Source organism: Fulvia fulva, chromosome 3 (genome assembly GCF_020509005.1).
Source record: "Fulvia fulva chromosome 3, complete sequence".
NCBI classification, from domain to species: Eukaryota; Fungi; Ascomycota; class Dothideomycetes; order Mycosphaerellales; family Mycosphaerellaceae; genus Fulvia; species Fulvia fulva.
The window spans coordinates 4600394-4621840 of record NC_063014.1 but is presented as its reverse complement, the minus strand read 5'-3'; the positions used below and the strand labels follow the sequence as shown (position 1 = coordinate 4621840).

General features: G+C 53.4%; 12 protein-coding genes across 12 annotated transcripts; 8 read left to right on the top strand and 4 right to left on the bottom strand.

The window, feature by feature from the left end:
• Positions 1-1048: 1048 nt before the first annotated feature.
• On the top strand, positions 1049-1648 carry CLAFUR5_08446 (putative enoyl-CoA hydratase 2, mitochondrial; the record flags this gene model as incomplete). Its single annotated transcript, XM_047907594.1, has 1 exon — positions 1049-1648. One exon carries the CDS (start codon positions 1049-1051, stop codon positions 1646-1648), a length of 600 nt encoding a protein of 199 aa, XP_047759629.1.
• Positions 1649-1735: 87 nt separating this feature from the next.
• CLAFUR5_08445 (uncharacterized protein) lies at positions 1736-1933 on the top strand (the record flags this gene model as incomplete). The annotated part of the gene is made up of 1 exon (XM_047907593.1): positions 1736-1933. One exon carries the CDS (start codon positions 1736-1738, stop codon positions 1931-1933), a length of 198 nt encoding a protein of 65 aa, XP_047759632.1.
• A 3790-nt stretch (positions 1934-5723) lies between these two features.
• CLAFUR5_08444 (uncharacterized protein) lies at positions 5724-6422 on the top strand (the record flags this gene model as incomplete). The annotated part of the gene is made up of 1 exon (XM_047907592.1): positions 5724-6422. The coding sequence occupies one exon, from the start codon at positions 5724-5726 to the stop codon at positions 6420-6422; it is 699 nt and encodes a 232-aa protein (XP_047759631.1).
• Positions 6423-6633: 211 nt separating this feature from the next.
• CLAFUR5_08443 (uncharacterized protein) lies at positions 6634-7365 on the top strand (the record flags this gene model as incomplete). The annotated part of the gene is made up of 1 exon (XM_047907591.1): positions 6634-7365. The coding sequence occupies one exon, from the start codon at positions 6634-6636 to the stop codon at positions 7363-7365; it is 732 nt and encodes a 243-aa protein (XP_047759626.1).
• A 317-nt stretch (positions 7366-7682) lies between these two features.
• Positions 7683-9767, bottom strand: CLAFUR5_08442 (Fumarate reductase; the record flags this gene model as incomplete). The annotated part of the gene is made up of 4 exons (XM_047907590.1): positions 7683-9246; positions 9307-9544; positions 9603-9671; positions 9734-9767. 4 exons carry the CDS (start codon positions 9765-9767, stop codon positions 7683-7685), a joined length of 1905 nt encoding a protein of 634 aa, XP_047759625.1.
• An 871-nt stretch (positions 9768-10638) lies between these two features.
• Positions 10639-11517, top strand: CLAFUR5_08441 (Peptidyl-prolyl cis-trans isomerase-like 1; the record flags this gene model as incomplete). The annotated part of the gene is made up of 4 exons (XM_047907589.1): positions 10639-10836; positions 10901-10976; positions 11119-11260; positions 11352-11517. The coding sequence occupies 4 exons, from the start codon at positions 10639-10641 to the stop codon at positions 11515-11517; spliced, it is 582 nt and encodes a 193-aa protein (XP_047759628.1).
• A 297-nt stretch (positions 11518-11814) lies between these two features.
• Positions 11815-12165, top strand: CLAFUR5_08440 (uncharacterized protein; the record flags this gene model as incomplete). The annotated part of the gene is made up of 1 exon (XM_047907588.1): positions 11815-12165. One exon carries the CDS (start codon positions 11815-11817, stop codon positions 12163-12165), a length of 351 nt encoding a protein of 116 aa, XP_047759627.1.
• A 604-nt stretch (positions 12166-12769) lies between these two features.
• On the top strand, positions 12770-13456 carry CLAFUR5_08439 (uncharacterized protein; the record flags this gene model as incomplete). Its single annotated transcript, XM_047907587.1, has 1 exon — positions 12770-13456. The coding sequence occupies one exon, from the start codon at positions 12770-12772 to the stop codon at positions 13454-13456; it is 687 nt and encodes a 228-aa protein (XP_047759291.1).
• Positions 13457-14226: 770 nt separating this feature from the next.
• CLAFUR5_08438 (uncharacterized protein) lies at positions 14227-15501 on the bottom strand (the record flags this gene model as incomplete). The annotated part of the gene is made up of 1 exon (XM_047907586.1): positions 14227-15501. One exon carries the CDS (start codon positions 15499-15501, stop codon positions 14227-14229), a length of 1275 nt encoding a protein of 424 aa, XP_047759293.1.
• Positions 15502-16667: 1166 nt separating this feature from the next.
• CLAFUR5_08437 (Feruloyl esterase B) lies at positions 16668-17558 on the bottom strand (the record flags this gene model as incomplete). Its single annotated transcript, XM_047907585.1, has 1 exon — positions 16668-17558. One exon carries the CDS (start codon positions 17556-17558, stop codon positions 16668-16670), a length of 891 nt encoding a protein of 296 aa, XP_047759120.1.
• A 644-nt stretch (positions 17559-18202) lies between these two features.
• Positions 18203-18847, bottom strand: CLAFUR5_08436 (Chromatin modification-related protein EAF6; the record flags this gene model as incomplete). Its single annotated transcript, XM_047907584.1, has 2 exons — positions 18203-18418; positions 18494-18847. The coding sequence occupies 2 exons, from the start codon at positions 18845-18847 to the stop codon at positions 18203-18205; spliced, it is 570 nt and encodes a 189-aa protein (XP_047759121.1).
• An 804-nt stretch (positions 18848-19651) lies between these two features.
• Positions 19652-20173, top strand: CLAFUR5_08435 (uncharacterized protein; the record flags this gene model as incomplete). The annotated part of the gene is made up of 1 exon (XM_047907583.1): positions 19652-20173. One exon carries the CDS (start codon positions 19652-19654, stop codon positions 20171-20173), a length of 522 nt encoding a protein of 173 aa, XP_047759122.1.
• Positions 20174-21447: the final 1274 nt, after the last annotated feature.

The window sequence follows — 21447 nt, the reverse complement described above, 5'->3', positions numbered from 1 at the left end:
TATTAGGAAACTTTAGTAGAGGAGGCTTATTGCTATTAAGTACACCCTAACCTCTAAGATAGTTATAGACGGGTTTATAAAACTAAAGACTAGTCTATACTTCTAGAGGTTTATAAGCTAGCTTAACCTGTTATAAAAAGGTCTAAGTACTATTAATAGGAAGTGAGCAGACTATAACCTCCTATACGAGATAAGTAGGAGTGTTAAGATGTAGTATCTTAAAGGGAGTCAATAATTAGGAAGTGATCTAGTAGCCTAGGGCATCTACGATGACTTAGCTTATAGGGAGATCTTTCTCTCCCCTTAAGCTTAGATAGACATCTAATATAATCAATATATTGGTTCCTAATATATTACTATATGCTCGTACTATTAGTTAGTTAAAGATTGATCTCTTACTCTACTCCGCTACTATTAATCCGTACCTATTTAATAGATACGGAAGTATAGAGATTTTTAGCGTAGGCCGACTTAGAGTAGTCGGACGCTAAGGTGAAGTACAGGCCTACCCTAGTGCTTAATACTAAAGGCTCGGCCTTTGTAGGCGTTTTCGAATAGCTTATACCGGGCTAGGCTTTATATAAGTAAATGGACGAAGTCTTTATTATCTACCCTTCGGGGGACATTGTCGCCCTATATCTAGCCTTAGTAGCTGTTGCTCGATATGTGCTCTAATATTAGTAGACTCTACCTATCGGCATCAAAATGTCTTTCTGACGCCGCCTGAGCCGTTAGACGGCCAGTGACGCAGTCAGCTCATCTTAAGAATCGTGCGTATTAGTAATCATACTAGGCATAGTACCATCGAACGTCAGCTGTCAGCTTTTATAGACATCCTGTCTGGCTATGTTGTTAGCAGTAGTAATGCCGCCGCTCAGCTCGATATGTGTATACTTCACTGCCGTCAATCGCATAGGGCGTTGACTGTCGCATCTCATGGCCAACAGCTATTTCTAATCAGTGATCGTGCTATGCAACGTGCTGATGTCTCCGGCACGCTCTTAAAGACGGTGCTAGCGCAGTCTATGTGGCATCATCTGTCAACAAGATGCATCGTCTTTCCAGCTTCCTGCTCCTAGTCTCCGGATATTTCGCTCTCGCCTTCGCCGGACTGTTGCAACGCTCATGCATCAACAAAGACTGCAGTGCGCTACGAGTCTCCTTCGACAATCCTCCCATCAATCTCTTTAATGCACCCTCCATCTCCGAAATCAACGCCTTCCTCACCTCGCTCCGTGGTACCAACACGTCCACCAAAGTCGTTGTCTTCTCAAGCTCCGTGCCAGGCTTCTTCGGCTCTCATCTCGACCTACACCTCCTGGACGGCAGTACAAATTCCTCTGCGATTAACAGTACTGCAGTCCTTGACCAGTACTACGACAACATCGAACTCCTGGTGTCTCTACCAACCATCTTCATCGCCGAAGTCAACGGTCGAACCTGGGGTTGCGGCGATGAGCACCTCCTGCGGATGGACATGCGTTTTGCAGGACCAGACGCGCAATTCAGTGCGCCAGAAGCATCGCTCGGCGTACTTCACGTCGGCGGCCTGCAGCAGCTCGTGCAGCTTGTCGGTCCTGGACTCGCTGCGGAGTACATGCTCTCATCAGCTCAAGTCGATGCTCAAGAGGCTGCGCGCATTGGCTGAGTAAATAGAGCATTCACGACGGAGGTGGCGTTGAGGGGACACGTTGATGGGCTGGCGAAAGGGATTGCGCTGTTCCATGTCGAGACGATGCGAGCGACGAAGGAGAGTATTGCTGAGCAGGCACCGAGCAAGGGAGTGTTTGCACGAGATCGAAAGAGGTTCAGCGACTTGGCGGCGTTGCCGTTCGTTGCATCGAATGTGCAAGAGATAGTGAAAGTGTCGCATGATCAGTCACGGGAGTGGGAGCTGAATATCAGCGATAACATTATCGAGGAGCTGTATTGAGAAGGGGCGGAAGATGGGCGGGAAGGTGGGAGGCAGGGGGTGTTGCTTGGCATCACGAGTGATGAGGGTGTGGGGAGAGGCATGCATCACAAAAAGGGGGTGGCGGCGACGATGAGAATTTTTGCGGGTTACGGCGACGACAACTGGAAGACAGAAACAAGCGTGACAAGTGCATAGGACGCGACGGCAGCGACGGGAGGAGGCAGCTGGGAAGGAATTGAACCTCCGTCTCTGAGTTGAATGGCACTGGCAGGCATGACGAGTCTGCCGCCCTTGGCATGTCAAACGAGCGACAATATTATTGGGCTCCTCAGTGTCCTACCGTTGGACGACCTCTCCGAGAATGTGCTGCAAGCAGCGGTGACCTCCAGTCCCAGGCCCGTAGGCGCCGGAAGCTGATGGCGTCCTCTTTCTGTTGACCCTGCCTACAGCATACCTCTTCCTGTCCTGCCGCCCGCATACGTCCCCCTGTCCTGCCGCCTCGCATCATCACGACTAACTTGGATTCGCCGGAGCGAGTTTGGCGTCTTCTCGGGACGATGACGACAACAACAACAGGAAGCCCTCCAGTCCCAGGCGCAAAGGCCTAGGAGCTGATGGGCCTCCTCTTTCGAACTTTCCCTGCCTACAGCATACCTCCTCCTGTCCTGCCCCCTCGCATCATCACGACTACTTAGACTCGCCGGAGCGAGTTTAGCGTCTTCTCGGGACGATATGTCAGGCGACAGGTGTGTCGGGTTGTTGCAGTGGAGGAAAGGAAAGAGGAAGAAAGAGGGACGAGAACTTCAGGTCATTCTTGAGCTGAAGCACGGGCCAGCTGGCGAAATGCTGCAGTCGCATATGATCTGTATGACCAGCTGTCTGTGGAGCTCTTCTGACCAGTGACATTGGAGGAGATGATTGTCTTGCGTGCTTTTCTCGATCCACTGCTGCAAATGTGATTGGAATATGCTAGGTTGTGCTGACCACTGCCATCGAAGGAACTGGTCTTACGACCACTCTTGATCCACAGCTTGCAGTAACCCTGGACTGTGCTGAGTGGCGCTGGCCAGTGTCAGGGGCTGCCAATATCTTGCCTCCGGCAAGGCTGCGATCCCAATGATCGGGCCGAGATCGTCCACAGCGACAGTCCCTTAGCCGCTCGAACCAATGGCTCAAGAAACACTTGCTCATCGATTGAGACACCGTGGCCTCTTCAAGATCATATGGAAATCGCAGCACCGTCCAAACGCCGACTCCCTACGACTTCCTGTATCTGAACGACAGAACTTCACCAGATCGGCAGTCATGGAGTCGACCGACGCAAACCTCCCCCCGTTCTTCAGGCTGGCTCGCGAGCTGAGAGACATGATCTACGACTCCATACCTCTGATGGAACACCAATCACGCAACTGCTGCATTACCGGTGAAATACTCCCATGTCCCTCATTGTGTCGGAAAATACTACCGTGTCGCTTTATAGCAAAAGCATACCGCTATGTCCCTACATTGTGTTAAGAAAGTACTCCTATGACCCTTATTGTGTTAGAAAGTACTGCTATAACCCTAGCATAATCTAAACTTGCGATTCTTGGACTTTTTTAATTTCTCTTGAATCTATAACTAACGTGCTTCACCACCGAGCGGGCCACACCACCGAGCGGGCCACTTTTGCCAAGAACTGTACTACTTCCACTTTAATTGCGACGGTATCTTAACACGACGACATCCTACAGAATCGTTACTAGGAGGACAATTCCTCTTCAGATTCTTCGCTATCTAGCGAGTCTACTTGACAGGTGCGTACGTTATGCCCCGACTCGCTACATCGCTTATAGCGTCGTAGCCTTAGTGCTGGCCGAACACTATCTAGCGACTCTCTACTCACTTCCTGCCTCCTAGTATCCTCTAGAGGTATCAATTGCGACGCCTCATCGAAGGTTAGAGACCCTCTAGACTGAATGTACTTGCGCTTTCGTGCTTTCCGCTATATAAGGGCCTCGTTAGACTTGCGTAGCTCACTAATCTCGCTTCGTATAAGAGCTATCTGATGCGCTATCTCTCTACTCGCTCTCTATTGCCCTGTTGAACGACCTTCCTCTTTCCACTACGCCTTTCTGAACCCGTAACGACGCTCTGAGACGTAATAATACCCATTATGAACCCTGTCTCGTCGAAGTTGTAGGTGTCCTAGTCAAGGATGCTATAGTTCTCCTTTATATTACGCACAAGCAAGAACCACTTCTCGATAACGTCTAGATCTTCTATTAGGGCTCGCTGACGATCGTATCCTCGTGTCATGCGAACCTTTAGCTCACGATGCCGCCCAATGAACCTGTCTGTCCAATTGAGACCAGCGGGCTTGAGACCCTTCTCTTGTAGCAATGAATCGGCCATTGCTCGTACACTAGCCTTTGATGGCGGGAAACTTCTAAGATCCAGCTCGAGTATGTACTCAAGTATCACCCTCTCTTCTAGCTCTGTAAGCTTCTTCGAATTGGGCTCGCAGTCACCCCGAGGAGGTCGTCTATTCAATCGATACCCTAGTGTAGTTCGAGACGCGTCGTATACCTTTGCAGCAAGTCGATTCGTGATTGTCGCGTCGCATTTCGTGGCCCGGACAGCTAAGGTCAGTTTGGCCTCGTTTGAAGACAATACACGCTGTAATGGTGGTTGCATAGCTGTATCTGTGGAAGTGGTACAGTTCTTGGCAAAGGTGGCCCGCTCGGTGGTGAAGCACGTTATATTACTATATACTTTTCTTAGGTCTACCTCTCGCAAAACCTCTAAAACGTATATTCTACGCACCCTAGCGTTGTTCCCGCGATGCTGCGACTACTACATATAGACGAAGGACATCGCAGTAGTTTTGCAACAATGTAAGGGCTACGGGAGAACTTTTTAACATAAGAGGGACGTGGCGGTACTTTTTGACACAATAAGGGACATAGGGGTATTTCACCGGCTGCATTACGATGCGGGCTGAGACGATGCCAGCGAATCTGCTGCTGGTGTGCAGGCAGTTTGGGGCCGAATCTCGCGAGAGCGCGTCTCCTCACACCTCTCTAACTATGACTGAGACTGGCATTCAGAGAGATCTCTCTTTGGGCCAAAGCCGAAGTGTGCGAGTCGACATACGTGCTGGTCATGTCGTTGTGGCGGATGTCCTTATTGTCCAGTCCCACTACGCCTGCCGCTGGCCGCGTATCAAGTCGTACGGCTCCAGATCAATATGCTGGCTGGTCAAACTACAGATCTGGTTCAATACGAGCCATTCGTGTTCAAACTACTGCAGGGGTCGAAGAGCATGCGATATTTCGAGAAACTTTCGATTCGTATCAACTCGCCGACGTTCTCCTTTCCCCTCAATCTCATGGGGGCCGTCTGGCAACATCCTGGGACTTTGGCTTTGAGAGTATGTACATAGAGAGAAAGCAGGCCACCGGGATGATCGAAAAGGTCTGAACTCGAGCCTCAAAGGTCAAATCGAACCATCTGCCAGAGTCTCACAAGAACCATTCGGGACCATGCCATACCTCAGCTGGTGATCTGCGACCTAGAGGCGGGCCACAACGCAGTTCACCACACAAACGATTTGAGACCGGAACCGGCGAGAGTCGTGACTCAAGCAAGAGCTGCTCATTGCCATAGCTCTATTGCTTGAACTCGAGTGGTCAATAGTTTCACCACCGGCCCACATTGCCAGCAGCGAATTTTGCTCCTCCGCTTCGCAGATTCTTACATAGCACAGACTGCTAAAGCTGATACACTGCTCTAATACTTCATCGAGCGTCTCAGATATCATCGATTTATGATGGCCGAGAGCTTCCCATTCTTCGACCTCCCAGGGGAGCTTCGGAACATGATCTACGATCATACTCTTCAGCGACAGGATGATAGAACCTGCTGCATGGATATCTACCTCGAGACTTTCGCCAAAGACCTTGTCACAGTATCGCGCCAGTTCGCCAAAGAGTATCGGGAGAGTCGCGCAAAATCAGTATCTCGGCTCACGATAACAAAGACCCTAGCCAAAGGTCGCTCGAAAGACGCCATACCGTGCTTTCTGGGCCACAAGCAGCTGGATCTGTCTCGCCTGTTTACAACTGCCACGCACCTCAAGCTGAACCTCACAGCGTTTCTTTTCGCGCACATTCATGCGCATCGAGCATGGTTGGCCAGGTTGGTCCCACATATGCGAGGACTCAAGCAAGCAATCGACATTCGGGTCAACGTCCGGATATTCAACCAGAACAAAAGCGACGCATTGAATGCCATCGAGCAGATCCGCCTCGAGCTGAACGAGATAACCTGGATGCGACTGGTATGCACGACCACGCTGGACGTGCACTACGCAAAGAACGAGGCGGAGTTCCGTAACTTTGGCTTCGATAATCTGTATATGAGTCTCTCTGCTGAGACAGGCAAAGTGGAGTACTGCGACGAGGGTGCGATAGCTGTGACGAGGTGTGCATCAGCCCACGATAGCGACTGCCACATGACTGCGTGAAGGCACGGCTTTCACACAGCATGACGCCAAGTGAATGCTACATCATCGTCAGCGAGTCGAAGCGCATTCACGCGGGGGTCATTCACTCATCCGCTTTGTGCACATCCAAGGCTCGACACATGCCTCTGCCAACGATAAAACCAGCGCCTTCTCTCGTTCATTTCCAGCACCATCCATGGCATACCAAACTTGCAACACGACCACCCCAACCATGGAAGCAACTCCTGCCCTCAATCGCAACATCTTCCGCTTCTTCGATCTTCCCGGCGAGATTCGAAACGACATCTATGACCACTCGCTCCACACGAAAAAGTACCGCCGATGCTGCCTCAAGATCACTGTCTCGAAGGTAGCAACCGTCAACCCTCTACTGGTATCGCGTCAGTTCAGCGCTGAGTACAGTTCACGGGCAGAACCCACCGTGACAATCACCGAACTCGGAGCCGAGAAATATCGAGACGCTCGCATGCTCATTCCAAGCCATAGTGCAGAAGGAAGACTCTGTCCTCGCGACTTCTGGGCTGCACACCACGTCATCCGCCAGATCCAAATTCCAGCAATAGTACTCCAAAGCTTCCATCTCGACATGAACCTCGAATCTCATACCGACCTGGCACAAGTCAAGAAATGGTTGGAGCGCTTGACGGGTAACATGGTCGGAGTTCATAAGTTTACCCTCCGCTTCAACATTCGACAGCGCCACATGGACCAATTCTTTGTAGAGCAAGGATGGCAAGAGCGTGCACTTGATATCCAGCAGGAGCTCAATGCTGGCTGCTGGACCGTATTGCCGCATCTGCAGGGTCTGGAACTCCATGTGGATCGAGAGGAGGACGCACTGCCAGACTTCGAGACTCGCAACCTCATTATGGCTTGGTCGAACAAGACTGGAAGGGTCGAGCCTGCACAGGATCCAGAGGAGAGTGACGGGACTGCTGAGTAGATCGAGCTGGTGGTCGATAGGGTGATGCGGGCTCGTAAAGTGGCTTGATAGAACAAGGCCGTACACCAGTACATGCGGAAGTTTGACTTCTGGTGATGGCGTGGTCGAAGGTGTCTGGCGTGGCTGGTACTGCTGGGTGTACCAGACTAATAGCAAGACTGTGAGATGGCGGCTTCATCAAAACCACTCCATAGAACAAGACTATACACAAGTACATGCAAAGCGCACATCCTACCTCGTGGCATAGGTAGTTTCGTGCCGCATCAACGCCAGATAAGAAGAAAGAACTCTTATGCTCATATGCTCATCCTCCCTTCCTAGTACTCCAACGTAATCTCCTGCCCCTTCACTCTGCCAATCACAATACCAGCAGCATACTTTGGAATGACCTCATCATCATGCAACATCTCAAACTCTTCCGACGCGTCCTTGCCCATGTGTGAGAAAAGCGCTTGTGGACCACCTGGGTGCTCGTCAACCCAGTCGGTGACGTTCATGACGACACCCTTGACTGCGATCCACAGGTCCTCCTTCTTGTTGTGCTTCGCGACCTCTTCGAGAGAGTACTCGTCCTCTGGCACCTTGAAGTTCTTGACGTCGTTCGTCTCCTGCTTCTTGCCTGGGTCACCGCCCTTACCGTCCATGACTGGAGCCGCGGACTTCTGGCCGTGCTGCTGCAGTTTGCTGGTGTTGTCGCTGGAGCCGGAGCTTGCGCCCGAGCCGGTGCCCCACTCCACGGTGAATTTGCCTGGTGTGCTGGGGTCGATGTGAAGGCTAATTTGGCCGGCACGCGATGCTGCTTGGCCACCCTCGCTGTTGAGGACTTCCTGGAAGAGGTACTTGCTCGAGCTGGTACCTGCCACGCGACCGTAGACGACACAGCCGAGCAGAGATGAGCCACCGAGTCTGTTGGCACCGTGGACACCACCTGCCAGCTCACCGCAAGTGAAGAGTCCCTCGAAAGGCTCGCCCTTTGAGTTGAGGACCTCTGACTTGTCGTTGATCTCGATACCACCCATGGTGAAGTGGAGCACGGGCTCCATGTGTGCGACGTGAAAGTCATCGTTGACCTCGACGGGGAAGTTGTGGAAGAACTTCTTGTTGAATGGGTCCTTCTCCTCGCCGTTTGCGTACTTGTTGTATGCCTTGAATGTCTCGCCGAGCTTCTTCTCGCCACAGCCGATGTCCTTGGCAAGCTCGGCTCCAGTCATCTTCTTCATGAGACCACGGCCAGAGTAGTGGCGAGTGTGGAAGTCGAGGGTGTTTGATGCCTTGCTGTTCAAGCAAAGGCGGATTGGCCAGTTGCCCTTCTTCTTCTCTTCCCACATCTTGTCGGAGACAAAGTCACGGTGCTGCAGCTCGTCGACGAATCGCTCACCCTTGCTGTTGATCAGGAGACCACCCTCGCCACGGAGAGCCTCTGCTGCCAAGAACTTGGTCTTTGCGGTTGGGTCCTTGGGGTCGACCAGACCAGTTGGGTGGACCTGGACAGACTCCATGTCGACGCCGTTTGCGCCAATGGCCATGAGCATCTTGTGACCGTCACCAGTGGCGTGGTTGCCGTTGGTGGTCGACAGATCGAAAGTGTCTGGCCTGTGCTTCTTGAGGAGCGAGTCCTCGCCGAAGTCAGCGGCGTAGCCACCAGTCGCGAGCACGACTGGGCCATCGACTGTGACGTCCTCATGGCCGAACTTGTACGTAACACCAGTCGCCCTGTTTCCGTCCATGTTGATCTTCATGACCTTGGCCTTCTTGACCAGCTCGACTCGCTCCGGCTCCTTCTCACATAGCTCTTCCCATCGCTGCATCAAGGCGTAGGTGATGGCCATTCCGGGGAACTTGGCATCGTGGCCACGGTGCGTTCGTGGGTAGGAGTGGCCTCTGGGGGGTTGTCAGCGGTCGTGTACACGCAAATGTCGGGTATCTGCCCAATATACATGCCCTAAGCGCGAAACCAGGGTGAGGTCGAGGTTGAAGACATCCTGCAGCCACTCTACGGCACCCGCCGACTGGTATGTGAGGACTTTGACGAGATCTGGTCGGGCCTTGTCTCGTGCCGACTTGATGGTGTCGTCGTAGAATTGCTTGACGCTGTCGGCGATCTTGTGGTCGGTCTGTGTGCGGGTCAAGGCACCGTTGATGCCGGAGGTGGCCTTGGTGGAGTTGCCACCCATGAAGTCTGCCGAAAGCGTCAGCCGTCACCTGTCAGCGCACATGGCAGTAGCGTCTGATGGTACTGTTCTTGTCGAGAAGCACAACATTGCCGCCGGCAAGGTAGATGGTGTGAGCAGCGCTCAGGCCGGAAACTGTGTCTTGGTCAGCCACGGGCAATGCTCGCTTGCTGTTTCCATGCGCTCGCGATACTCACGGCCGGCGCCAACAACAATGATTCTCTGCGGCATGATGACGGTGACGAGGACGGATACGCTCGCTCGCTGGACAACAGGCAGTCAAGCAGTGTGTGAGGAAGATGGGAGAGTCGGGGGTCGGGGGTCGCAAGAAGAAACGGCGACGCGACGTCTTTGCTTCCGAGAATGGACCTCGGCGAGAGTGTGCTTTAGTTGTAGCTTCACTGTGGCAACGAGTTGCACCTTGGACGCATGCAGCGAAAACGCAACGACGAGCTTGCACTATACATGTAGCTTTCGAGCAGAGGCTGGAGCTCCATAATCAATTAGTCGTGTCGGTACCCATTACCGCTTGACATGTGAACCACATGCATGTGAAAGAGATCCGAGGCAAACGCCTGCGCTATGCCCATGGCCCATGGGGTACAGTATATCCCATCAGCGAATCACAGCTCTTTGTAATGTCAGCTTCCACACTGAAACCCCACGCCAATCACATGCCGAACGAGATGCTGACACGTCTCCTGCATACATGATAGTACATGTATTATTCCATATTGCTTGAGGCATCATCATCTGTGGCCAGACTCTCTCGCTCGCACACTGCCGACTCGATCTGGCAATGTCAACATATTGAGGAACCATCGAAGCTGGAAATGAAGCGGCAATAGGCTTAGCATGTTGCGGCAAAGACGGCACAATGGTCGATGCCGATGCCTCAGGCTATAGATTCGTCGTCACATGTTTTCGGGGTACTAGCGCGTCACAGAGCCATGACGACGATTGCACAGATTCAAGGCAGCACCGAGCACCGTCCAGTGCATTGCGAGTCTGCCATTTGAAACATGAAACATCCCATCAATCACACATCACACATCACACCACCAACCAACACAATCACTATCACAATCACCCGCCAACAACCATGGACAAGCTCAAGAAACTCTTCGGTGGTGACAAGCACACCGACCAGCCAGCAGCGACCCGCTCGTCCAGCGCAGCAGCAGCACCATCGGCAAGCGCTGCCTCCCGTAGTTCTGACGCGCATCACCCAAACAATGTCGTCTTGCACACCACTCTAGGTGATATTACTTGCATCATGTACTCCGACCTGACGCCAAGGGCAAGTCTTTCGAAAGAATGGCCCCATACATGTAGGCAGCGTCGCTGATGCTATATGGCTTTAGACCTGCAAGAACTTCGCCACGCTCGCTCAGACTGGCAAGTATGACGGCGTCATCTTCCATCGCATCATCAAGAACTGTAAGCAGTGCCAGGCATCTTTGCGTGTCTGTGAGACATCTGCTGACCTTGAACCCTTGGCTTGTAGTCATGATCCAAGGTATGCGTCTTCTTTGCAAGAACGGAAGGTAAACCACCACACGTATACTAACACCCTTCGCAGGTGGTGACCCAACCGGTACTGGACGTGGCGGAAGCTCTATCTACGGAGCCAAGTTTGAGGATGAGTTCGTCTCTTCGCTCAAGCATGAGGGCAAGGGTACACTCAGCATGGCCAATGCTGGACCAGGTACCAATGGCAGCCAGTATGTCTTCTCAACCTCGTCATTCTTGACTGCGCATAGTCATGTACATGTATGAGATAAACAGGCAACCACGAGACTGACACTTTCACAGGTTCTTCATCACCTTGGCAGCAACACCCCATCTCAATGGCAAGCACACCGTCTTTGGCCGTGTCACCGATGGCATGGATGTAGTTGACAAGCTTGGTGCTGTCGCTACAGACAGCGGTGATCGACCAAAGAGTGAGGTCAAGATCATCAACGCAACCGTCAACTGATCTTGCAGCAAAGCGACCGTCCCTACAGTGGCTTATGCCCATTGTTGTTACATGCAAGTTCTCGCAGCCTTAATGATGTATACCCGGAATGACAATCTTGCGTGCTTACCGTCAAGCATCTTTTGTTCGTGGTTCTTCACCACCTTGACAAGCTTTTAGGCCATCTCGCGAGCTGACTGACCGAGCTGAACCTGAAGACCCACACGTCAGGGTGGCACCTCAGCTCGCAACCATACCTCCCTCTGTCACATTCTCACCGATCACAGCACACTCACCAACAACAAACCCAGCCGAACCATGTCCCACGTACTGACTCTCCCCCAAAATGAACCACCCACCACCCCACCCCACGACGCAGGCGAATCCGCCCAAACCAAAGCAGCAACCCACCTCGAACACCTAGCCCGCTCCTTCACCGCCGCCATCAACGCCCGCGACTTCAACCCCGAATCCGTCGGCTGGTCCTTCCTCAGCACAATTCTCAACGTCGTCATGGCGCACCCACCCGCCGGCCACGACAAGCCCATCAGCCGCGACGTCTTTCGACAACGGCTTCAGCACTATGCAGAGAGCAGTCCTACCTTCCATGAGCGTGTCATTGATGTGACGGCACAGGTTGATAGGTATTGTATGACGGGAGGGTGTTGATGTATCATGAGTGTCGCGGGTTTCCGGAGGGGGTGGTGATGGAGATGGTTAGTTTGTTAGAGTTTATTTGGTTCAAGGGAGCGTGGGTTTGTACGAGGTTCTCGAGTGTCAGAGGGGTGTGAGATGGTGTCTCTTGTGCGAGACCTGCGCTGGCGCTGTTGAGGTTTGCGCTCCTCTGATCTTTCGAGGTGGCCGGCCTCATGGAGTCCTGAGAGTGAAACATCTGAACCACTCGTGGCACAGGCAGTCTAAGGACAGAGGAAAGTCGACAACCATGACTGCATGCGCATGCCTCTCCTAGCATGCTTGTCTCATGTCATACCTAGCATGCGTGTCTCATGTCATACCGGGACAGATTTCCAAATCATCACGACCAAGCCGAATCACGAGTAAACCACACCGAGCTTTCCACACCCAGACAGCAAGTGAACCAATTTTCAGCGCTTTGACCACTCGCGACACTTTGATCCGGGCTCACCAGGATAACGACAAGATAAAAGCGAGAAGCATTCACGAGAGCCTTTTGCATCACCAAACAGAATATATATCGACTTTCAACCAGCACCTTTCTCCATCACAACAACACCGGCCTAGCTACGCGACAATGCTCGGACTTCGCCAGCAGAGCACGATGCCTTCGGCCACACACTCGACACTTCACGCCGAGACCCCAGTCTGCAATCCCAATGTTGCGTTCTTGGCAACATTCCTCGAGGGCCTGCAGCTCTCGACAGTGCGACCCCTATCTGCTAAGGACATGCACGCCAAAGCCGACCTTGTCAAAGTCTTCGCAGACTTAGGGTTCGTCATGACCGAGGATCGTCATCAAAACTTCTACTTGCTCGCGCGACATTTCCTCGGCGACGAGATGAACCGTATCCAGGACCAAAGGGCGGAGACTGCAGCCCTCATTGGTGCTGAGTCTTTTCCTGATCTCAATGTTCGGGATACTCTGGAGTACATCGCTGTCAACTTCGGCGAGACTTTTGGGGAGAGGATTTGGCCAGCGGATGTGAATGGGCGAGGACATCTCAGGCAGCTGGATGCGCCTGTGTACGGAGTCGAGGGGACTGGTAAGGGTGTGTCGGGAGCCGAAGAGGGCGGTATGGACATGTACACGGCGAGGAAATCGACTGCGCTGTGTCAAGCCGTCGGCCAGTACCTACGAGTTTCGACTATGCTGCGAAACGACGAAGACAATGGCGAGGCTTTGACAGAGGAGACGGCCGATGCTTTGGTCGGTGCAATCGTTGCAGTTTCTGGGGTGGATGAGGTTGAGATGACTGGGTAGATTGGCCAGGTATAAAAGCTTGGACTGTCGAGGTATCGACGTACCGACGTGTCACTGGTATACAACGCTGGTCGGGAAGTCTGTCTTGGCCAGGGAATCTGACGATCAAGAGCTCAACTCCTCACCACTCTTCACCCCAACGGCAAAGGAGAAGCACTCGGCGTGCGGCTACCGGGGGCTCTATTCCTGATTTCGACAGAACGGCCTGCGCCGAACTCGACCAGCGCAGGTCCCTACGCTGTCGTCGAGCGAGTGTATAGCACGACCTTTAGCGAATAGTGGCGACCACAGATCGTTTCCAAGGCCACTGCTACCACGGTAAGGTGGTCATCGAGAGAGAGAAGCATTGTTACTTTGATGTTGCTTGGCTTGCTTTGCGAGGATACTGATAGACTCTCGGTATGTACAAAATGAATCGAAGCCGTTGTCCTTGGAGTAAAGTATGCAGTCTGAAACATTTTCTCTTAATAGGCAGAGAAGTCAGGTCTCACTTTTCGTCTATCCGGGCACTGTTCGGGCAGGGCAAGTCTTCTTGGGCGCTCGATATATTCGAGCGGCTTGTGTGTAGCGTTGGCGGCTTCTTGTAAAACACTATTCTTTCCATCCTCCTCAGCGTTGCCGAGGCGTAGCTACATCGTCCCCTTCCTCTTGAGCGGGCAGTAGCTATTCGTCGGGCTCACAGCCGAAATCTTTACCGCGAAGAAGAAGATGTCATTACTCATTCACCAACAACATCATTTCACACTCACAAACAAGCACCAGGGACCAAATCACTTCGCCTCACCAATCTTTTCAAAGGCCTCGCGGTGCTTGCCATGTTCATTACATACCCTTTCAAACGTCTCCCAATCTAACGCCTGGTGCGCCCTGACGCCTGGCGGAGGCTCCATACTCTGCGGCCTCCACACTGCATCCAGCTCCGCGGTGAAGTCTCTCGTCTTGCTCTCAATGATGACTTCACGACTGATATCGTCGTCGTTCCAGGAGTCGCCAACTGAGACATCATGTCGTTCTGTCTCGATGATTTCCGACTTTTTCATTTGGTCTGCTGATTTCTTGGGAGCGGTGCCGCCGTCGCCACGACACATCACGAACGTATCCAGAGCATGGAGCTCCTGGTCCCGCATAGGAGGGCCCGTGATGAGACTACGGCGGGTGGTGGTGTAGAGGATTACGTCCAGCCATCCGTTGGATGTGAGCATGAAGCCCACGACGGAGAGCTCGATGTAGCCGACTTTGCGGCCTGTCATGATCCCCAAGCGGGCGATGACGGCGGGAAGGGTACAGAGGACGTAGACGATTGGGTAGGCGATGACGCTCCATGCCGCAGATTGTGCTCGTCGTCTAAGGCGCACGTCTTCGCCGTCCCATTGAACTTGCCGCACCCGGCGCCAGAGTGTTATGAACATTATGGTGTAGAGAACTACGGTCCCAAATTCTGTGAGGAGAACCCAGATGTAGTGAAACGCGAGGCGTTCGTCGAGGTACTTCTCGTTTACCCAGCACCACATCCCGGCGCGGCGGTAGAAGTCTGCGGGATGGAGGGCGACGCCTATGGATGCGAGGAAGAAGTCGAGCGTCCAGATTCCGACGATCATGGCGAGGAAGACCGGATAGCGTTTCATGCGGCGTTCGAGGACGATGTCGCAGAAGAGGAGCACGCCCATTGCGAGGGTGAAGAAGCAGGCGCCGACGTCGCCCGCGTTGATGAACCAGCCTTGCGTCCAGCATGCAGATGTGTCGGCAGTGATGCTGTTGTCGCGGAGCCAGTGTAGACTTAGGGAGAAACCGATAGCTTGGATCAAGTCGGCGAAGACGAGGTTGAGGAGGATGGCGACGTATTGATTTACATGGGCGTAGCCTCTCTGCTTCCAGGTGATCAGGCGCCAGGAGAGGTAGCCGAAGAGGAAGACGGTGCTCGAGATGGACATGAAGGCCGCTACTGCGATGGCTTTCAGGCCGCGGCGGATGTCGCCTTCGAGCGGTGCTAATGTTCCAGTCTTGTCTGTGAATTGCGCCATGGCGCTCAGCATGTCATTGGACATTTTCCGTACACCTGGAGCAAGGCTCGACCGCCTTAGCAGTTGGTGTTCTCTTGGTGACCTCTTGGTACAGCAGGGTGATGCGAACGAATGGCCTGTAGTAATTCCGAAAACAGGAGTACGGTATAGTAAGAATGATAGAAAAGAACAGTCGCCCTTCTCGCTCAGGCCTGCATAGGCTCGGCGCCCCTCATTTGAGTATACTTGCTGCGTGGTTGTCTTTTCGTACCGGAGCCCTGCGGTTCAGCCCATCGTCGCTAAAGGCTACCTGCTGTTGGGTCCCGTGTGGTGTAACGCCCTGTCAGAGAAAGGTAGAGCAAGCATCGCCAGGTGGGAAGATGCGGAGAGACGAGGTTACAAACAGCAAGAAGCCTGCTGAACGCTGCCGATAATCTTGCAGTGGCAGCGCAACCTGAAGCCTTCCTGGTCGTCGACAACGTGCCGACGAGAACTCACCCGGGAACCGACGGGTTGGTGCTGACGACGCTATAAGCTCAGCATGTGCTTCGATGCATCGACCGATGGCTCTCCAAATGTAAATGTCCTTCTGATTCCTTGGACGAGTGTATGCCCGATCATTTTACAGTTCTTGCTTCTTGCTGCGGTTCTTCTTTTCGTAGCCCGAGAATAGTCGCACGAAAAGCATGCGGCGTGCAAAGTGCAAAAGCAGCACGTTGAGCCAGGATATCCCTTCATGAGGAACGGCCATTGACTTTGCTAGCGCAGACAGCTCCAGGCATGGGAGGCAACTCCAGGAGCCGCACAACCAGGACATGCAGGGTCAAGTAAGCGTAGAAAAGGAGTAGTATAGCAACAGGGGTGTTATAAACAGTGCAGCGCACTCAACTTTCTGCTAGCCGACCTGTCGAATTCGGTGAACACTGACCTTGAACGGCAGCTTCTCGCATGACTCTTACTGGATTATGCTTTCCCTCTCAATCCGTGCTTGAGGCTCCTGTCAAGGTGGTCAAAATTGCAGAGACATCTGCTTGTGCTCCCTGTTTACTCCACCTGCCGAACCACTCCCCAATTACCTCGCTTGCGTTCCAACTTGTTGGCCCGAGTCGGAATCCATCCAAGATACCGCCACCGGCTACGGTACTTGGCCAGCCGTGCCCTAGGCCTTCAACTTTGTAGTGGACAAGAACGTCTTGCGCTCCTGCGCAGGTCTAGCTGTGTTTCGTTACATTGCCGCCGTTCAGGGTCTGAGTAGAGTTGGTCTCCAAACGGTTCAATCCCGACTTCTGCTCTGCATCCGCGGCACAGCCATTGAGTTTCGCGATCTTCGACAGAAATGTTGGTATATTGTACGTATCGGGGTCTGGCGTGTTGCTGCCGTTGTAGCGTACGACTTGGTCCTCTGTGCCGTGGATTTCGAGGTAAGGGATCTGCGAACCCTCGTCACGATCCAGACCACACTTTTCGCCAAAAAGGTGCTCTGGTAGAGACTTGTCGGGATAGTATGCTGCAGCTACACCTGCTAGCGCGGCGAAGCGTCCTCCTACAGTACCGTTGCATGCGAGAAGTCCAGTCATACCTCCTCCATTCGATAGGCCTGCCGCGTATATTCTGTTCTTGTCGATGCATAGTTTGGATTCCAGGTCGTCTAGCACATCACTTACGAACTGGATATCGTTGATATAGCTTGAGTTTGGTGCCAGCACATCGCCGAGCCATTGATTGCCGACTCCTGCAGGGTAGACAGCAATGCTATGAGGGTTGAAGGCGGATGTCGAGAAGCCAGTGTAGCGCTCGATGGACTCTGTCCAATGATATTGGCCGTTGAAAGTAGGAACTAGAGGGCGTGGATTGTCGTTCGATTCGGGATACGATTCCGGGATGTGGATCAGGTACTCTCTTTGGTGCACAGTGGTGTTTGGTGGAGAAAGCGGCGACTGGATGGTGATGTTGACTGAGCTGCCACCTGGTGTAAGATCCTTGGGCAGATCTGCGCCACATCCTGCGCTCTTCGCTGCAGGGGCCAATATGTTCGCGAGTGTGTTAAGAGATGTCGTGTAGGTGTCTTGCGGGAATGCGAAGACTCCAGGAGCTGCCGCCATGACTGCGCTTTCGATTTGCCTTCGCTTTCAAGGCCGTCGCTTGGATCGATGCTGGTTCGGGAGACGAAATAGAACCTGCGCGCTGGTGAGTATCAGTGTGAGCGGTCGAAAGGTGGCTGAAGTGCAATGGTGAGAGTCATGTGCTACGGCGCCATCCCGCCTTGTGCCTGTTCTTGTGTTGTTCTGCCACCGGAAGATCTTCGTCTACACGTTGATAAGGCGCTAGATGCAGGATAAGATTGCAGAAAGTGAGACCACGTTACAGCACTTCGTCAGTGAACGGACTGCAGTTGTTGCCGCGATATGCCGACCAAGTTGATAGGATTCTCATGAGACGCGCGCACCACGGACCCAACAATGAAGCGATGTCCATCGAACAACATGCGTCGAGGTGGTGAAGAGGCAGAAATGTGCTCCTGTGGGTGGGAAGAGTGTCGCGCCCTCGCTTCACAGCACGCAAGTCTTCAAGTTGTAGACGTTCTCTGCCATCGTGTCACCGTGATCAAAGCATTGTTAAGCATTGGCAAGAACGATGAGCGGCCGCAGGTACTGTGATGCCCTGCGCGCAGATGTCGCATTGTCACTCCCCGACGCCCTGCTTGAAGGCTCCGAATCATGCAATGCAATGTCGTACTTGTCAAACGTTACTCTCGCGCATATGAGATCTTGCCTCGTTTCGTCTTGGGGTCGTCGTCGTCGTCCTTGTCGGCAGGGCGCTTCTTCTTGTTCGGGGCCTTGAGGCCGGTGGAGGCTGGTGTGCCCGCATTCGACTCGCGTGCTGCAAGCTGTGGCGCGAAGGAGCCCGTTGGTGTTGGTGTTGGGGCATGTGATGGAGTGTTCGATTCTGTGCCTTCTTGGACCTGCACATGATGGTATTAGTGTCGATGCGCGGAATGTAGTCATCCGGAACGACTTGGACGACGTGGACGACTTGCCCTCATCCAGCCCACGCTACTCCGCGAAAAGACACGATCCTCATCCCTCACTCTGCCTCTGTAGCGCTTTTCGTCGGTTGTATTCCTCCCCACCGACACGCCCTTGACCCATCCGTCGAATCCACGGACGATGTTGCCGGAGCTGGCTGTTTCTTCCAGATACGCTCCTTCCTGCTTATAGATGTGCTCTTCGAGAGCGGCCAGCTGCTCGTCGAGCCGTCGCTTCTTCTCGAGCGTCTGCCTGAGGCTGCTTCGAAGAGACTCGTAGTATGGTCGGCCGGGCTGGTCTGCTGTCGCGGAAGCACTCGCTGTTTGCGCTGATCCGGGAGCCACGATTTCGTTTTCTTGCGCCATGGTCAATCGCGCGATCGGATCCTGTTGCATGCGAGTCGCGTGTTATCGCTCTCTCGGTCGCGAATATCATCTCAGAGCACAGAGCAATCACGTAAGACTTACCTCTGAGGCCTCAGCTCAAGCGCTTTTGGCTTAGGCAGATCGGGGTCTGAGCTGAGCGGAAACACCGTCTCAAGTCTCAAGTCGTTCGCTCCTTCTTGCTGCTTACATTGTCAACAACACCGACCACAATGTCCCCCGGGCATGCTGATGACACACATCCTCCACTCCCAACATCGTGTCCTCCAACGTTACTGAATATCCTCTCGTGCCGCATGAAAGAGGAGTAAGGAGCCATAAGACACAGCCCAGGGGGACGTGCCGACGGCACAGCACGTGAAGTGTGGTTATCCAAACCTCGGCACGTTGCAATCGCTCCCAACTTCCATCTGCGACAATTCTGTAGCCTGGAGACGTTTGTGCCGTGAGGCTGCAAGTACTGCCTGAGATTGGTAGCTTTTCACCCCAGACGTGCTCGGTGTGGTGGCTATACCATTGGCATGCCTCGGAGATGGTGATGTTCCTCTTTGAGGTCGCAGGCAGCGAGATATCATGTGCATAGCGATGGTATACCTATAGGCGAGGTAGGTGTAACCACTGGACGATTAACTCTCCTCAACACATTCAAGCACCGTACGAGCCATTACTTGTCACAGCTTCTCCCATAACCACACATATCAGCAAGAGCAGAACACTACCCAAGGCATATACAGAGACAACCAGCTTCTCAACCAACCAACAAGACGACCGACCAACACCTTCAACATGCTCCGTCTCTCAAAATTCGCCCAGATGGCGGCCAACGCAAAGAATGCCCTCACGTCTCGAGATGCCGCCTCTACCCAGCAAAATCTCGAAACCATCAACACTCAAGTCGAGAAACTCGCCGCAACGCTCAAAGCCTACGCCGGTGGTCTGCTCGCCGCCTCCGGCATCTCCAGTGACCAGGCCAAGCTCAGCATCGACATGCGCCACACCATCGCCGACGCTAACGCCGCTCAAGTCGTGACGGAGGATGAGGCCAAAGAGATCATTCAGTATCTGAACGATACGATCGAGCCTAGCATCAGGTCGACGATGACGGCGTTGCAGGAGAAGAAGGCAGAGCTGGAGAAGGCGGGGTTGAAGGGGACTGTCAGTGGTGATATGGCGGATTTGAGGAAGTTGACGAGGGAGCTTGGGGAGGTACTTTTGTCGAAGTCGCCGGAGGGGACTAGGAAGAGTGGTGAGGAGGTTATGGCGAAGGTTGACGCGGACTTTGAGGAGGCTTTGAAGGCGTTTGCTTGAGTATGGCTATGTAACGATGTTATGATGACATTACCTACCATCAATCATGCTTGTGTGAAGTTGCCATCACATGAGCTGACAAGTTTCGCAATGCCGCGCCGTTTCATCTCACGTGCCACGCTACTCCTCGAATGCAGAGCAGGCTGAGCAGCAGAGGCCTTCTAGACATTGGTCTCGGCCGGTGGTCGATGGCTCCTGCACCGTCACGCACGTCGAAGACATGGAGCTTATCGCCAACGTCATCGACGTCATTCGCTCCCAACACAAAACAGCTCCCCCTGACAGAATGAATGGTGAGAATGTGGTTGAGGATCCTTCAGATCTGCTTGAAGACACATAAGAGGGCCCCTCGCACGCATGTGCAGCCATGTGCTCGCTCTCACGACGTCTGACGTTGTTGTTTGCTGAGAGCACGGCGATGTGGTTCGGGAATGCGGATGAGAGGGTGTGAAGGTGTGAGACGTCGAATGCGATAACGAGCAAGCGTTCGGCAGTGTGCCGTGTGCCGAGCTTGGTCCCTGGCAGGGGCTCTGCTAGGTACCTAGGTACTAGTAGCGTTTCTCGAGTCTCGACGCATTCCCTGGAAGTCTATCTTTTTCGGCTAGACTCTAGAGATTCCGAGATGATCGTGGTCGTGCGAGCGGTGAGGAGATGTATTGTGATGGAGGCGAGGCGTTGGAGGAGGACACCGAGCATTGCGAGCGAGACGATTGTTGTACGCTGCCCAGGTGTCGTTCTCGTTGAGATGATGCTCCATGTTGTACGGTGCCTGCCACGCCTGCACGGCCTGCATTCAAGCATGCACTTGCAGGTGGCGCGTGGAGCTGTCGTGCCATGCTATGATGCTGCTGGGATCATGTAACGGCTTTGTGCAAGCGCAGCCGGCAAAAGCGAGAGCGACAGACGGTCTGCAGACTGCAGACGAATCGTGAAAAGTAGGAATGCATTGGCTGTTGCCATTCGCTGCTATTTGTTGTCCGTCGTTGTCGTTGAGAAGCTTAGGTCTGAAGTGAACCCCACAACGAAATCGCCTTCACACTTCACACATTCTCGCGCTCCTTGGCTCCGTACATACATAACACTTGCCTTTTCTCTAACCGCCGCCTGCCCGCTCACTCGACCATCTCACCTCCAAGCCGCAGGCTCCTCACACATCCACCTCAGACTCTCGTTCTCCTTCACTGAGAGGTAGCTCACAGCCACAGCTCAACGCAACGAGCTTCACCACCTCCGCGTGACCGTGACCGCCATTGCCCTCGAGAACATCGCCGAGA